Source organism: Urocitellus parryii, chromosome 3, assembly GCF_045843805.1.
Source record: "Urocitellus parryii isolate mUroPar1 chromosome 3, mUroPar1.hap1, whole genome shotgun sequence".
NCBI lineage: Eukaryota > Metazoa > Chordata > Mammalia > Rodentia > Sciuridae > Urocitellus > Urocitellus parryii.
The window spans coordinates 134,492,918-134,509,368 of record NC_135533.1 but is presented as its reverse complement, the minus strand read 5'-3'; the positions used below and the strand labels follow the sequence as shown (position 1 = coordinate 134,509,368).

Below are 16,451 nucleotides of genomic sequence, written 5' to 3'. Positions count from 1 at the left end.
CCTGGGACTCAGGGTGGAGCTCACTGTGAATCTCACTGTGAACTTTGTTGGTGATGGGCCCAGGGCACTTGCAGAAGACCTCACATGAGGAAGAGCAGCCCTGGCATCTTCAGGAATGGAGTGCTAGGAAGAGTTGGGAACTGGGCAGGGCTTTGGGGGGACGTGAGCCTGCCTGGGGCAGTGGATGGGTATCTTCCAGGCTACCAGCAACTTCACAGGACACTTAGTGAGCCATGGTGCTGATGAGTGAGGGACGGGGCTGCTGCAGTGAGCTCAATGCACAGCTGAGCAGGGGTCAAGTGACCTGAGCTCCCCCAAGCTCGTTCCTTGTATATATTTTAGACTGGGACTTTCTGAAGGGATGGTGGGATAGTGAGGAGCAGCTCTGTTAGGAAAAGCTTTGCCAGGCAGAGCTGGGGCAGTGAGAACCACAGTTTGAGGAAAGTGTTCCTGACCCATCTTACAGACAGAAAGCCTGTAGTCTGAGGTGAGGGCAGCAGTGGGCACTGTGCTTAGCATTGTGCTGTCAGGTCCCTTCCTTTGCTGGTGGAGCCAAAGGACAAGTTTCTTTTCTTTTTTTAAGTGGTTCACAAATGACCTTTTCACATTAAGTATGGGATGTCGATTAGACACTTGCTGGGAACCACATTTACCCTCTGGGTTAATGCTTCCCAGACTTGACAGTATAGTAGACTGGTTAGAATTTCCTGGTGGTCTGGGCGCCGTGGCCATGCCTGTAATCCCAATGGCTCAGGAGGCTGAGGTAGGAGTATCGTGAGTTCAAAGTCAGTCTTAGCAATAGCGAGGCACTAAGCAGCTTGGTGAGACCCTGTCTTTAAATAAAACTAAAAAGGGCTGGGGATGTGGCTCAATGGTTGAGTGCCCCTGAGGTTATTCCCCAGGACCCACCCCCCGAAAAAAAGTAAAAATGAAAAAGAATCCCCTGGTGTTCGTTGCAGTTTCTGATTTGGAAGATACAGGCCATAGGTTTTGCAATTCTGATAAACTATCATGAGGCTGACAGGGCTGTTCTGTGGATCTCTTTCTGAAATCATTTCCAGAGCCACTTTTCCTTTTCTGCGTGCTATGGCTACATAATGTGAATGTTAACCTTAGTCACTCCAAGGAATTATAGAACAGAAAGGAAGGTAGAAAAACACAGTAACTATGGAGGGTTGTCCTAGTGGGAATTGCTTGGGCATCTGTCCTAGGGCCATTGCTAGAATGTGTGACTTTTTTTTTGTATGGAGGATTGAACTCCAAGGCACTCAACCACTGAGCCATATCCTCAGCCCCTTTTATTTTTTATTTTGAGACAGGGCCTTGATAAGTTGCAGAGGCTGGCTTTGAACTTGCAATCCTACTGCTTCAGCCTTCTGAGCCACTGGGATTACAGGTGTGCACCATTGTTCATACCTGGATATAAAAGAAACAGAGTTCTTTTATATCACTTTGATGCTCTCTCCCAGTTCATAGTACTCGGAAGAAAAAGACTGGTTGAGATCAGTTCTTGCCCTTTGATTATATCAGGTAGATATATCTAAACAGGAAACAGCACAGTTAGGGAAGAAATAGAAGCTGAAGGCTGAGCTGTTCACTGTAGGCTCCTAAAACCACTTTTGGTTAATGGTATGTGTTCCCTGTGTTTACCAGGCAGCAAGTTGAAGAAATTAAAAATATATATATATATATATATATATATATTAGTTATTGTATGTAGGCATTATAATAAAGGCTTGTTCATTGTCTTGTTTCCTTTTCACAGAATCCTAAGAGATGAAGGTGTGGGTATTATTTCCCTTTTTTGTTGGAGGAGGTTGAGTCCTAAGGATAAATAACTTGCTTGAAGTCATACAATTAGTAACAGGAGGGCTAGAATTTGAATGCTGAGATGTTTGTGCTGCAGTATAAAGTGCTGGCAGAAACTGCCGCTTCCTGGCATGTGATGTGGCTTTTCACAGGAGTGGAGGGAGCTGGAGGTGCATAGAGAGCCATGATTTGGGAAATCTAGAGCTCTCAAGAACAAGGTTAAATGTAGCCTGGATGCATGAAAAGCCTGGCAACTTCAAGAAAGAAGCTCTCAGCTCTATCAAATTATGACTTTGCTTGTGATGGGAACAGACTCCTTCATAGAATAAAAAGACAAGATATGCAGTCAGAGGACAGCAGGTAGAGTGGGCCAGTCTGAGCTTTGTCATGCATGGTAATTTCCTCTGGGGCCAGTTAGATAGCAGTGCCTGGCCAAGAAGGGACCGTAGCTCACTCCTGTACAACTGAGACAGGGCCTGCTTGTTTTTCCTTTTTTGGAACTGGCTTTCAAACTCAGGGCTTTGTGTGTGCAGGGCAAGCACTCTACCCCTGAGCTACATCCCAGCCCACCTGTGAACATTCTGCATTGTCTATCATATGAGCTTACTGGGGGACACCTTGTATCCAAACCATAACAAGCTGTATCCTCAGGGGTGAGCCTGTCAGAGGCCCACTCACAACGTTGGGACTGTCACTTTCCCCTCCTCCATAGTAAACTATGGTAAGTGCGCAGGCCACATCTAATCTTTCGATCATCAGATTCTGTGGAGCCGTGCCCATTGTCCAACATGTTTGTAGTATATGCAATTGTGATCCTGTGTCTGAGAGGTCAGCTCCTATGACTGGCATCAGTAACAGCTCTCTTCTAGGTCCACAATTTGGTGGGCCGGCTTCACTGGGTGTCACCAGTATCAGCCGCTCATCAACTTGTCTTGGGAGCTGGGACTATAGGAACTTTCTCTAGAACCCTTCTGGTTAGTTGAGGGACCTAGAAGTCAGTGTGAATCTTTGTACTTCCCAGTTACTGGCCTAGTGCCTGTGGAGAGCCTCACCTGACCCCTATGGCATCATCACTGGCTCTCACTTGTGGGAAGACGAGTCACTGTGTCAACTCACAGCAAATGGTGGGGTTTTGGTGGAGGGTAGAGGCAGAAACATCTTCTTCCCTATTTTCATTTTTATTGTTCCCAGAAAGTGCCCTTATCACTTTGGATGGCAAATTTATATACCACACATTCTGATAGTTCTGATTCTGGATAGGAAGTTAATGTGATCTTTTTTGAAATAGATGCAACTGACATGTCACACAGCCTGCTACTGGAGTGGCAATATCCACAGCCAGTGCTTCCTAGGCATCCTGAAGCCAGAACACTGAAGAAAGTCTACCAGGCTTGGTTGTCTCAATAATCAGAGGCAATTTTCACTTGATATTTATGAAAGTTTAGTTGTTCAAAGGACTTTAGTTTTTTGTTTTTATGCCAGCATTCTGATTTTATGGTAAATGTATTCCTGATAGAAAAAGGAGAGCTCAGTCCCGAGATCTGGAGAGGAGTGGTGTTGGCATGGACCTGAAACAGGATTGTGGATACTACTTCTGTTCCTGAAAGGAGGAAAGAAGGACTGGAATCACACAGTGTTGCTCTCTGGTAGTATGGAGGGATCTGGCTCCACGTCAGAGAGAGGTTGCATGTACAGAGGGTGGGTTGGGGCCACACAAGCATTCTCGGCTGTGTGGAAAGCCCAGCTGGAGACACTACCTTGAAAACTATGGCAATCTTATGATTTTTTCTGTCAGCATGTGAAGACCGGATTGGTGTAGGCAGGAGTTTCTTCCAGGTGGATGGCCTCTTGGAGAATCTCTGTCCTTCAGAGAGTCAGCTGTTCCTCATGCAGCATCCTCATTTCAGCATGCAGCATGGGTGACTAAGCCCTGGGACAGGCCTGTGCCCACCCTCAGTGCTGCTGGCAGGTCACCATGTCTCTGGTCACACTGCTCTGTACACAGCCATCTTAAGCCACCTAATGCTCCTCAGGTCCTTGCTTACTTTGTTCCCTGCAGACAACCTTGCTTCCTGCTTCAGGGCAGTCAGCACTGGCAGCTGCACTGCAGCCTGTGGGGCTGCTCCCTGCTTTTATGCTGTCCTGCCTCTGCTAGGACACTCATCCCTCGCCTTGGGCTTTGGATCCTGTCTCCATTCATCTGTCCATGATTTGTCTGCCCTAGTTTCAGTCTTCCCTCTCAATGGAGTTCTTCCCATCGTTTCCCTTCTTGAACTCTTCTTGAGGTACACTATATAAGTTCACAGGTCACGGGGCTAGGTAAGTTCTCCCAGCTGTGATATGAGCATGACCAGGACCCCTCTCCCCCTGCTCTTGCCGCTTCCTAACAGTGTCCATTCATTTTGCCCATGTTGAAATGTTATTAAGTAGGATCAGGCAAGTACTACTTCTTCAGACTTGGTCATTAGGTGTTGGGTTTTGGTAGGTGAAGTCCCAGGGTCTTTCTCTTCACTTGGATCTCCTTCCTGGACCATCTCATTCCTGGCTTCTGGTACTTTGTAAATGTTACTTGATGAACATCTTATCTCAGTGACAGTTCCTTTCATCCAGTTGCTGTCCTTCACATCTACTTTTGATGGACATGTCTAAAATTGAGATCATGATCTTAATCACCAAGCCTTCATCTTCTGCATTTTCCTTTCTTAATGAACATTCAGCTATTCCAATAGAAGATCTTGGCAGAATGATTAAGGGAGAAGGTTATGCCACTGAGCCTGATGGGCTTTTCTTTCACTGTCACCACCACTTAGACCATCATTCTAACCCAGACTGCTAAGGCAGTTCCAATTCCCTAACTCGTGGACCCTCACCCACTCTTGCTTCCCACCCATCAATTCTGTACTTTACAGTTTTCTATGAAAAATGCAAACCTGATGTTATCAGACTTTAAAACGGGCAACAACTAGCCATCAGTGCTTTCTTCTGCTCCCAGGATAAAAATCCCACCTGCAGCCTCTCCTGCACTTCACTCCCCTCCCATTGTGCTGAGATCTTCTGGCTTTCTGTCACATAGACCTCTTCCTAATTTCCAAGTGCACCATTGCTTCTCGACACTGCCCTTTGCATTTCCTTTTACCAAGCTGCGTGTCTCCCTCGCCTTTTAAAGTCCACCTCCAGATTGAGCCCAGCTCCCCTTCCTTCTGGTGGCCTCCTAGTCTTCTAGGCAGGTCAGCCTCCATCTTAGGTGAGCCCTCAGAACTGTCCAGGCTGTTTTGAAGCACTCTGTGTAGTTTCAGGTTCACCCCTCTGTGTGGACCCCTTTGATGGGTCTCTGTCTCCCCGTCTTGCTCTGGATGTCCATGGGAGGAAGCCAGGTGGTGCTCGGTACAGACTCATCACTGAGTAGATGTTTGTTGCCTGAACTAACTACCTGGGAGAGAGAGTTGAAGGCATTTTACAAACCCCCTAATGCCATGTGTGCCATTTTCCTGCTTGTCATGGAACAGGGAGAGGAAGGGCAAATGGGACCAAGGGAGAAGACAGGAAAGGAGGCACAGTGTGTGCTAGTGTGGAGGTATGGCTGGGAGGGGCAGAGGTCAGGCATGTCCAGTTGGTAAGCAGCAAAAAGGAGCGTACCTTAAAGAGCCACGGGAGGCTTTAAGCCAAGGGGAGTGAAGTTATCTTATTAATGCTTTAAAAGATTAAGGTGAGGCTGGGGTTATAGCTCAGTGGTAGAGCGCCTGATTCGCATGCATGAGACACTAGGTTTGATCCTTAGCACCCATTAAAAAAATAAATAAAATAAAAATATTGTGTCCATCTACAACTTAAAAAAAAGATTAGGATGATTGCCAGTAGAGGCCAGTTTGGGAGGAGCAAGACTGAAAGCAGAGAGTGGTGACTTGCAAGCTCTTGGTGGAGTCTGGGAGGAGGGGCTGTGCTCAGGCAGGCTGGGCTTGGGAAGCAATGGAGAGGTGACAAGGCCAGGATTGGTCAGAGCATGGAAATACCCTGGGGGCAGGAGGAACTGAAGTTGACATGTAGGTGGATGTCATTGCCACTTATTGAGATAGGGAAGTGTGAGGAAGGACAATCCCAGGGGAGTTTGGTTTGGAAGTGGTATATCTGTGGGGCAGAAAAGACTGCAGGTAAAACTTGGAGCCAACATCACAATGGTATGTTGGGCTGCGTGACTGGATGAGATTGCTGGAGAGAAGGTATAGACTCAGAAAAGAAGGGGTCCTAGGTTGATACCCCTGGAAGAGTCGGAGGCAGCGGAAGAGGAAATGAGGGGTGGCAGTAAGACTAGAGGGCTGCTTGGTGAGTGAGGAAAGGTGTTTCCAACAGACGTGTGGTCTCCCAGGCTGGAGAGGGTTGTTTTCACTGGTCTGGGGGCGGGGGGCTGCGGGGCAGCGTAGTGGTATAGAGCTCTGCAAGGAAGTTTTTTATGACGGGGGAATGGATGTTTTGGCTGATAACTGGGTGGGGCTGAGGGATCCAGAGAAGTTTATCTCAAGGGGGAAACAAGAATGTGTTAGTATAGAGTGGATCCAAGACAGGGTGAACTTGATAATGGCAGAAAGGAAACAGTTAGATGCAGGATTTGATTCTGAACAGACTGAGGAAATGCAGACCTGGTTGCCATGGAAGGCAGCCCCTCCGAGGAGCCAGGAGTTCCCCCAGGAGTGGAGGTGGAGGTGCAGCAGGTGCACAGTCCTACTTTTGTGTTAGTAAATTATCTTAGAGTTCCTTTCAGCTGCAGGGTGAGGGAGGCAGAGAAGAAAGCAGCAGTATGAAGTGGCAGTGTAAAATACTGGGAAAGTGTGTACATTCAAGACTAGATAATTGGGGGCACAGGCGTTCAAGTGTCCACTGGAGATTGTGATCTTGCACGAAGTAATTCTTGGTGCTGTCCAGCTGCCTGGTGCCGTGTAGACAGGTGAAGGGTTGGGTTTCAGTAAAATTGGGACAGTGGAGAGTGAACAGTGATGGCAGAGTTGGAGTCCTTGTGGGGCTCTGGAGAAGTGTGACTGGGCACAGGAAGCCAGTGCCAGGCAGTGGAACCCTGGGGCAGCACAAGCTGGCCCCAGATGGGTTGCTTAGCACGGGTTTGGTAGGCAGCACAGTTACTGCTGAGGGCAGAGCCAGGGTGCAGCCATAGGTGGTGGAGGGGACAGGGAGGGAGCAGGGAGAGGCTGCAGAAACTGAGCTGGAATGGGAAGCAGGAAGGAAGGAAAGCAGGATTACAGAGGTCAGACTGGAGCATAGTTATTCCATCAGGGTAGTGGCTGCCTCAGTGGGGAGGTGGGGTGTGGTCAAGCGCAGTTCCACTGGTTGTGGACAGAGGGCCAGCAGACCTCCCTTTAGCCTGACTGCTGTCCTATGTTATGATGTGATTGGATTGATGTGGGTTGTTGGTGTCATTGGCAGAGTTTATTCAGATCTGTAATTTAGAATGCTGTTGTGTATTGTTCTTGTGGCTTAAGATTCCTTTATTCCAGCAATCTTGTGAGCAAAGGCTGGTTTTTTTTTTTTTAATGAAATTTAAAAATAAACTCAAGTAGAGAAAATAACAAATGTATCCTTTGGGCCCATCACCACAGGGACTGAAGAGCTGGGTTCAGGTTTTTGCTATTCTTATTGCTGTTACATGAGGAGGCCATTTATTTCCTAAGTTGGGGTTTGTGAAAGACTGTGGGTCACATATTGGTCTCATCGGCCACAACATAGCACACATGAAATCACTATTTTCAAACAGGAAATAAATACAGCATTTCTTTGTCTCTCTTTAGTGTCCAAAGCTTGCTTCTTAGCATTTTGACTTATTAATACTATTTAAAACATGTTTTTGTGACAGGCCAGGATGTCTGCATTATCTCAATTTATAATTGAAAAAGAAGGTTAGGTTATATGTTTGCCTGAAGTTCTAAGCCTAAGCCAGGATCATTTTTAAATCCCCTTCTCCCTAGTCTACCTTTTGGGCTAAGCATCATTCAGTTCCCCATTCTTTGGAAAAGCACCTCTGTCTTCTCTCCCCATGCCCTAAGCATCTGTCTCCCCATCAGACCTCAGTGCTCTGCCTCTGGTGCCAGCCAGTCGTTGGCCTGCATCTCCCCGCCAGTGTTCTTCTCCCAGTGTGCCCTTCTGCAAGCCTCACTTCCTCCATCTGGCATGGTGATGGTAGTTGCTGTAGTTTTTTCTCAATACAATGTAGGAGGTAGTTCCTCCTCTCTAGCCATGGCAGCAGCTTCAGGACTCTGCTGTGGTCCTGTGTCAAGGTCATGGCCTCATGTGAAATAGCACTGGTGAGCTGTCATCCTGTCTACTCAGCAGGAGCTGCTGCGCGTGTGTGCAGTGAGTGTGGTGAGCTCTGTGACTGGTGTTTGCTTAGGGCTGTAACGGGGTTTTCCTCTCCTGCTGAATCCAGATACTGTCTTGAGTCGTATCCAGCCTGTACTGAGTGTCGTCTGCATCAGCCTCTGCTCTCTAGAACGTGGGTTGCAGCTTACTGGCCTCCACCTCTATGCTGTGGATAGTTGGCATTCCTCTGATGTGGTCAGTTGCCCTGTGCCAGGGGCCTGCCAGACATTGCCCTTCTGTGCACTGTCCTCACTAGCACCTGCCCTATGGAGACTGGTGCCCTCTGCTGCAACCACAGATTCATTGTATTGAGAAAAAATTAGGGATTCCCACCTCTCTCTTTTTTTTTCTCAACAAAATTTTATTTTTTGGCCAGGTGTGTAAGATATAAATGTGTTACACAGATGACTTCAGAGTCCACATTCAGTCCTCCCCAGCCAAGTACCTTGAGTCTTTTCCCAGGCAGAGAGGCTGTTACCTTCAAGTTCTGCCACAGACTTGAGCTGCAGTTTGAGATCTTTGCCCTGGGAGGTGTGACTGGAACAGGTTCTGCTCCAGTAGGCTCTTGCCAGTACAGAGCCTGCCGCTCAGCCTGGGCGCTGCCTCCTGAGTACCACAGCTTGGTACTTCTGGCTCCAGAAGTATAGGAGTATGTGGCCGAGCAGCCCTCCAGAGGAGCAGGTTCCATCTCTCAGCCAGCTGTGCTGCATCCCTGGCTCCCGTGGTCCCTTCCATGCCCCAGCCTAGAGTTGTTCTTCTGGTATTTAAGACTAGTTGTTTACTCCTGGTATCTTAGCATCAGTTACTTATTAGCTAGCCCATTGGTTTTACCTATGCTGAGAGGTTAGCACTGGCACAGACCTTTTTGGGCATCACAGACTCAAGCCTCCCTGTGGCAGGGGCAGGGAGAGAGGGAAGACCTTCTGTGGAGGTGGAGCATGAGGCATGCGACTGTATGTTGACTTTGGCTCCCAATAACTTAAGGAGTAGTCCTCCTGAGGTGTAGGTTGGGTATACCCTGAGGTTGTAGGTGTGGAGTCTGCATGTTTCTCTTAGCAGTCAGGCCACGGCAGTGGGGGGCTGCCTTCTTCCTTAGGTCACAGAGATGGTCTTGCCTGTGTGGGCTTGTTACCTGAACCAACTTTTTTTTTGTTTGTGTATGAGTGATACTGAGAACCTAGGGGGCACTCTTAACACTAAGCTATATCCCTAGCCTTATTTATTTATTTATTTTAAATTTTGAGACAGGGTCTCACTAAGTTGTTGAGGCTGGCCTACAACTTGTGGTCCTCCTGCCTCAGCTTCCTGAGTCTCTGGGGTCACATGTGTGCACCCATTTGACTGCCTTTCTTGTAGGATGTTGAATATGAGGCATGTGGGTGAATCTTGAATGAGAAATCATGGAGTGAGTTGTTCATTTGCTACCTGTGGGGTTCTGTAGCTTGTCTCCACCCCTGGATTTGCATCTCCTTTACCTGTGTGGCTCATTTGGGCAGTGTCTCTCTGGAAGGCCCACAGGGGTGAGCCTTTTTGTTATTTGTTTGCCTTTCTGGTCTTTGGTCACATGACACATTTGCTGGAATATATTTTTATTTATTTATTTATTATTATTTCTTTTTTCCTAAACAGTGTAGATTATCTCTCCTACCCCCACCTTGCCATGCAGTGAGGCTTTGTGGCACTGCCCAATTCCTTCTCAATAGGAGTTCTGCAGGAGCTTGCCCTAGGCTACCTTGGATGAAGGCCTGCACATGTGGGAAGGCTTGTCAGGGAGGAGCCCAGCACCCCTCATTCCTTGGTCCTCAGCTGTCTTTGCCACAAGCCACTGCCTTCCCTTGCTCTCCAGAGACCCTGTAGTGTGTTCGCCGGTGCTCGGGCAAGACTGGGGAGATGGGGCCTCTGGGGAGTGCATTTGTCTAGTTCCCAGTTTTACCTCTGTGGTGTGCATACTGCTGTTGAAGAAGAACAGAATAAGGTCTTCTCAGTTGTTAACTGTTGGGTGTTTTTTATTTTTATTATTTTTTTAAATAATGAGAAACTTTGACAGCACACATAGGTAGAGTACTGTACTCATCTGTTTATCACATAGATTCAGTGATTAGGATGAGTTTACCACATGTGCTGGATCTGCCCTTTGCTGCTTTCCCTTTTGTCTCTTTCTTTGCTGAATTGTTTTCAGGTGCATCTCAGACATCACGTCCTCTCACTCCTGGACACTTGAGGGTATACCTTCCAGACTGTAGACTTGGCTTACATAATGCAGTGGCTTCTCCCGTAGTTAGCCATGCCCTGTGACATCTGACACCATGTCTCTGGTCACATATCCTCTTCTTTCAGCTGCTGGTTTATGTACAGCAGATTCCCAAGAAGGGTCTCCTATTACATCTGAGAGTTTCCGCCTCTTTCATCTAGATTTCTCATCCTTCATACCTTGTTTCCCAAAATGGGGCAGCTGACCTGAAGGGTGGTTAACCTCTCGCTGGTGTTCTGCTGGCTTCCTGGCAGTGCTGTCCTCAGTTCCTCAAGAGGCCCCCTCAGGTTCTACACAGCCTATGGCAGTGAGCTGGCCCCACAGCAGCTCCACAGGAGATACCTGTTCTGTTTGCTCCATTTTTTTTTTTTTTTTTTTGAGTCATGCTGAGATTGCTTTGTGGCTTCAGGTGATGACTGCCTGATTTGGCAGCTTGTTTTCACCTGTGCCCGTCCTGCCTGCATCAGGGGCTTACTGGGGTCCATATTCACTAGCTAGGTTGTTTGGTGGTTTGGGAGAAAGTTCATGGAGGAGCAGGTGCTGTATTCTTTCCCTCTCAATTGCCAGAGTTTGCTCTTGGTGCCTTTGTTGCTTCCATTTTGTCCAGCACCCGGTTCTCCCCTCCGCTCTCTGCCTCCTCTTTCTCCCTGCCTGTTCCGTTTTGCATATTTAATGTGTTTCTGTCTATTGCATTTCTTACTCCTTTTGATGTTCTGAGGCTTTCTGTCATGACAAGATGTTCCAAGGTTGTTTTGTAAGTGGTGCCTATAGTGGTGAACCAGCTATTCCGCCCAGGATCCCTTTGCCTCTTGGTGGGAAGAGGGAACGGGCTGTGGGTGTGCTCCTTGTTGCCTGTTCCAACTCCTTCCAGACCATTTTAGTGACAGCTTTAAAGAAAAAAAGAATTTAAACTTAGATTTACTACATTAACTTTTATGTTGCAGGATTCTTTTTTAACTTAGATTTTGTGTTTGTCTTATTTTTCTTTCTTCGAATATTGGTTCCTAACAACGATATTATAAATTACTTTTCATTATCCTGCTCTGCAAAAACACCAGTTAAGCTGCTGAATTAAGTTTTTTTCTTTGCAGCTTTATCAATAGAATATGCTCTTCTGGGGTAGCTGGTACACTGTTCAGACATCATTTGTAGATATGTCACCAACATGAGAGTTGAGGGTCAGTCTCTCTTTTTTTTAGTTTTAAGGAATTTTTCTATTTCCTTCTATTTCTTGAATATATAAACATCTCTGTTTTCTAACGTTAACAAAACTACAAAACAAGGTTTATTTAGATAAATCTCACTTCTCTTTCTTCCTCCCTGGTAGGTAGTCATTAAATAAAGGTTACCCTTTACCATTTTTTTATTTTTGTACATTTAGACAGATATGATACATTCATATTCCTTTTATTGCACAAAAGGAAACATGGTCTTCTGGGCCTTGCAATTTTCACATAGTGGTATTACCTTGGTTCACACACAATACACACTCGCACGCGTGCACACACACCATGTTTTTAATGACTAAGCAGCATTTCATTGGAAGGAAGTGCTGGAATTGATTCAGGTAGGCACCTGTGCATGGGCCTTGAGTTGCCAGCAGTTTTGCTGTGACAGGTACTGTCCAAGGAATCCTGCTCCTCCATCATTTCCTGTTTTTAGGAAATTCTGAGTATCTAGTTGAATATCACAGTCCTAACATATCTAGAAGCAGTCTGGTTTATTTTGCCATCTTAATTTTAAAGAAGTCTCTTCAGTTTCCTGTGTGCAGTACCTCATTGAAATTCATTTTAAGAAGGTCTATTGATTTCATTTAGTTTATCAAAATATCACTGTGTAAAATACGAGGGATTGAAAGATGTTGGCATTATTTTAACCCTCAGAAGATTTAAGGTTGAGGATTTGGGGATTGATTTTCTTCTTTGATCTCCTCTATGTTTTATTTTGTGTATTTTGTCCCCTTAGGTTATCAAAAGACTAAAAAAAGGCACTGGAAAGTGTATCTTTACTGCTCTCCCTGAGTGGAGCAGGTTGTATCGGGTGCAAGGGTGTTCTCAAGGACCCTGGATAAACTCAGCACATATTAATTGAATTTCTCCTTCTGCCAGAACATAATAGTGAACAACACACACAACTTTTCCCTTGTAGCACTTACATCCTTGTACAGAAGATGGATCTAAAACCAGGGAACAGAGAAGACTATTACTAGTTGTATGTGCTTTGAAAGTATCAAATGAGATTCAGAGTCAAGCCAGGAGTGGGGCAGCTGACACACAATGGGAGAGAGCAGTTCCAGCACTGGTGACAGGCACAAATTCCCTGGGGTAGGAAGAGCTTGGGGTATGTGAGAATCAGAAGAAATCAGTGTCAGAAAGCAGTGGCTGAGGTAGAAAAGAGCAAAGACCAGGTCCTGCAGAGCCTTGTTTTTAGGGTAAGGATTTGGATTTCATTTTGAATACATCAGGAAACCATCAAGGACAATTAAGCAGGGGGATGATGTTGGATATTCGATGTATATGTACTTTTTCTTTCCATAGATTAGGAGGCAGCTCACATATGAGGTATTGATCTCCAAAAGCAGCAGTATTAATCCTTCTGAAGTTTAGAGTGGAGGTTATATTTCTCCTTGTTCCTTTGTGCAGGGCAGATGTTCTTCTTCTGCTTTATTTTCTCTTTCCGTAGTATTTCCCTTGGTGCTATGCAGATAGTTACAGTGAGCAGTTGTAACGGATGATGAACTTGATTTAGAACGGAGCATGATATCTACAAATTCTCTTCTTCAGACCTGCAAATCCAAGAGACACATCCCTCTGGAAGAGAAGAGAACTGCGTCCTCAGGATTAAAAAAGGTCTGTGTTATTGCTATCACATTTATGTAAAGATAATTATGGAATCAATAACAGTTTTCTGGACAGAAGAGGCATTTTCAATGTATTTATTTATGTTTCTGTTGCAGAAGACTGGTGTGCTACCTGTGTAGGAATTCCCAGGAGCAAGACTCGCCACACCTGAGCTCACTGTAAAGGCTATGCAGCTGTGCAGGAGCAGAAGGATGTACTGACCGTCTCAAGGGAGGCTGTGGATGCTCATGACCATCAGTGCTCTCTCACCCTCCAAAACTGGGTGCACACTGTGCGGTCCTTTTCTAGACGTGAGAAGTACAAGATTACTCTATGAGAGGAAGGCTCCAGGGGCTTAAAGACACGTGCACCTTGGCCACCCCTTGGAATGTTGACGACTCAGGATCTAAAGGAAATTCTGTGTTAGAGTATGGAATTCATGTGGAAGTAAATGTCACTTTATAATCGGTAATAACACTGAGTAAGGAACACTATGCAGGAAGAAACCTTCCTTAGAAAGACAGGCAGGGAAAAGCTTAGGCCGACCTTAAACTTGCCCAGCAGCTTAAGCCTGAGATAGGCTGCCAGAATGGCCAAATAAGAGACTCTATGAAGTAGCAGTCCTGTAACTGTAGTAGTTGTAAGGAAATTTTCTCCTCTAAATCACGATACCAAATAGGAAAAATGATCTACAAGTGCCCCATGTGTAGGGAATTTTTCTCTGAGAGAGCAGATCTCTTTATGCATCAGAAAATCCACACGGCCGAGAAGCCCCACAAATGTGACAAGTGTGATAAGGGTTTCTTTCACATATCAGAACTTCACATTCATTGGCGAGACCACACGGGAGAGAAGGTCTATAAATGTGATGATTGTGGTAAGGATTTTAGCACTACAACAAAACTTAATAGACATAAGAAAATCCACACAGTGGAGAAGCCCTATAAATGTTATGAGTGTGGCAAAGCCTTCAATTGGAGCTCCCATCTTCAAATTCATATGAGAGTTCACACAGGCGAGAAACCCTATGTCTGTAGTGAGTGTGGAAGGGGCTTCAGTAACAGTTCAAACCTTTGCATGCACCAGAGAGTCCACACCGGAGAGAAGCCCTTCAAATGTGAAGAGTGTGGGAAGGCCTTCAGGCACACCTCCAGCCTCTGCATGCATCAAAGAGTCCACACCGGGGAGAAACCTTATAAATGTTATGAGTGTGGGAAGGCCTTCAGTCAGAGCTCCAGCCTCTGCATCCACCAGAGAGTCCACACTGGAGAGAAACCTTATAGGTGTTGTGGGTGTGGGAAGGCCTTCAGTCAGAGCTCCAGCCTCTGCATCCACCAGAGGGTACACACAGGAGAGAAACCTTTTAAATGTGATGAGTGTGGGAAGGCCTTTAGTCAGAGTACCAGCCTCTGCATCCATCAGAGAGTCCACACCAAGGAGAGAAACCATCTCAAAATATCAGTTATATAAAATGTTTTGCTAAGAATTAAAAAATCTTAAAACCCGTAAGTGCCACTAGGAAGGAAACCCTGTATGTACCTACATTGACCCAAGGAGTATTCACGGCAGTCCCTAGCAGAATGTTCTTTTTGAGGAGGCATAGGTGAGGTTGAGGTTTTGATCCATTGATTCATACCCAGGTGTGTCCCACAGCTTGACTTTGAATATGGAGTCCTTCTGAGCATGTGCCCAAGACGGGTGGGCTGTCTTGCATCCCAGGTGTGGATTTTGTATCCTGGAACTCCACGATGCCTCAGTAATTGAAGTACTGCTCAGAACTCCTGAGCATTGCCAGCCTCCAAGTCACCTTGTGTCTGTGCTGTGCTTAGAAGTGATCCCAGATGCTCCCTCTCAGGAGCTCTTTCTCCTTCCTTCCTCTCAAGCCTTCTGGTCAATGCATTTGAAAATGGACAGCTCCCGCTAAGATCGTGTTCTGGCATTTCTGAGCTTGCCACATTACAGCCCTACGTAGCTTTCCATATATCCCGTGACTTCTGAACCCACTTTACCTCACATCCTCACAGTACCCATAATTCTCCACCCCTTCCTAGGTGGCATTAAATTTCATTTTAGATTTTAGGCAACTCATAATATCCATTCACTCGGCCTCAGAGAAATCACTGGCAGACACACATGCCCTGGGACTTTTCTTTAGTTGTGGATTCTGCTAATCACTGTGTCTATATGTTAGACTTATTTTCTTAGTAGCTGCATCACATTTTTTAACTTGAATTTTTTGTTTTAATAGCTGAATGTAAATAGCAGGGACAAAGAAGCAAAGCAAGGTATGAGCTTGTCTTCCCTCCAGAGGCACCCGCAGGCTCCCTTATGCCCTGTGGGGAGCCCCTCTAAGCCAGGGAGCCCTTAGGAAAGGGATGGTGGGAGAGGTCACTAAGGATGTGTGTCTGTTTCTGTCACCTTGGGCAGTACTGTGTAGGAGCCATTGGGGGTCAGGTGCCAGCTCTTGCTAGGCATGGATGTCTGTTGTCAGTCCATCATCTTTTCATTCTTCGTGCATTGGACAAGAGTTTATTGAACACCTGCTGGGTGCTGGGAATGCCACTGAATCCGACAGACGAGGTCCCTGCTCTCGTGGAGTGTACTTCTGGTGGAGACAGATGATAAGCAAGTGAACATTAAAAATGTAGTCTGAGGTAGTGGTTAAGTGCTATGAAGAAAATAAACTAGGGTGGTGATGTAGAGTGGTGGGGGGTGGGGGGCATTAGCTAGGGTCGGGGAGCCTTGCTGAGGGCAGCTGGGACTGGGCAGGCACAGAGGTGGCACACCAGTGGGACCACGCAGGTGCCGCTGGGTGCTGCCTGCCCTGGCGGACAAAAGGCAGGCGCCGGAGGTGGCGGCGGCGGCGGGAGGGGGAGGGATGCTGAGCTCTCAGTGTCCAGACTTTGTAGGCCTGTTACGTTTTGTTTGTTTTGCTAGATATTAAAAACTCATGTGGAGGAACTCAAGGAATGTTTAGAAGACCAAAAGTCCCCAATGACAAGAACAAAAAGCAACCTATGTTTTCCTCATTTCTCATTCCTGTCGTTGATTTCCCACAGGCAGGCCTTTTGCTCAGGAAGTCTTGGGGAAACTAGGATCTTTGAAGCTCTGAAATGGGTTGGTGGTGTCTGTCAACTGTCTAAGTTGGAAAATGAATTCAAGATAGTCGTGGAAATACTGTATCTGAGCTT

General features: G+C 46.3%; 1 protein-coding gene across 6 annotated transcripts in view; it reads left to right on the top strand.

The window, feature by feature from the left end:
- LOC113192736 (uncharacterized) overlaps positions 1 to 15,779 on the top strand; it is a 33,596-nt gene extending 17,817 nt beyond the window's left edge. For 4 of the 6 annotated variants that reach the window (XM_077796084.1, XM_077796083.1, XM_077796081.1 and 1 more), the window contains 2 exons: positions 13,103 to 13,269; positions 13,377 to 15,779. In XM_077796084.1, the coding sequence (XP_077652210.1) occupies positions 13,945 to 14,730 (786 nt within the window). In that variant the 5' untranslated portion in view covers positions 13,103 to 13,269; positions 13,377 to 13,944 and the 3' untranslated portion in view covers positions 14,731 to 15,779. The remainder of the gene's footprint in view (positions 1 to 13,102; positions 13,270 to 13,376) is intronic. The other 2 variants (XM_077796082.1, XM_077796085.1) reach the window with 2 other exon arrangements.
- Positions 15,780 to 16,451: the final 672 nt, after the last annotated feature.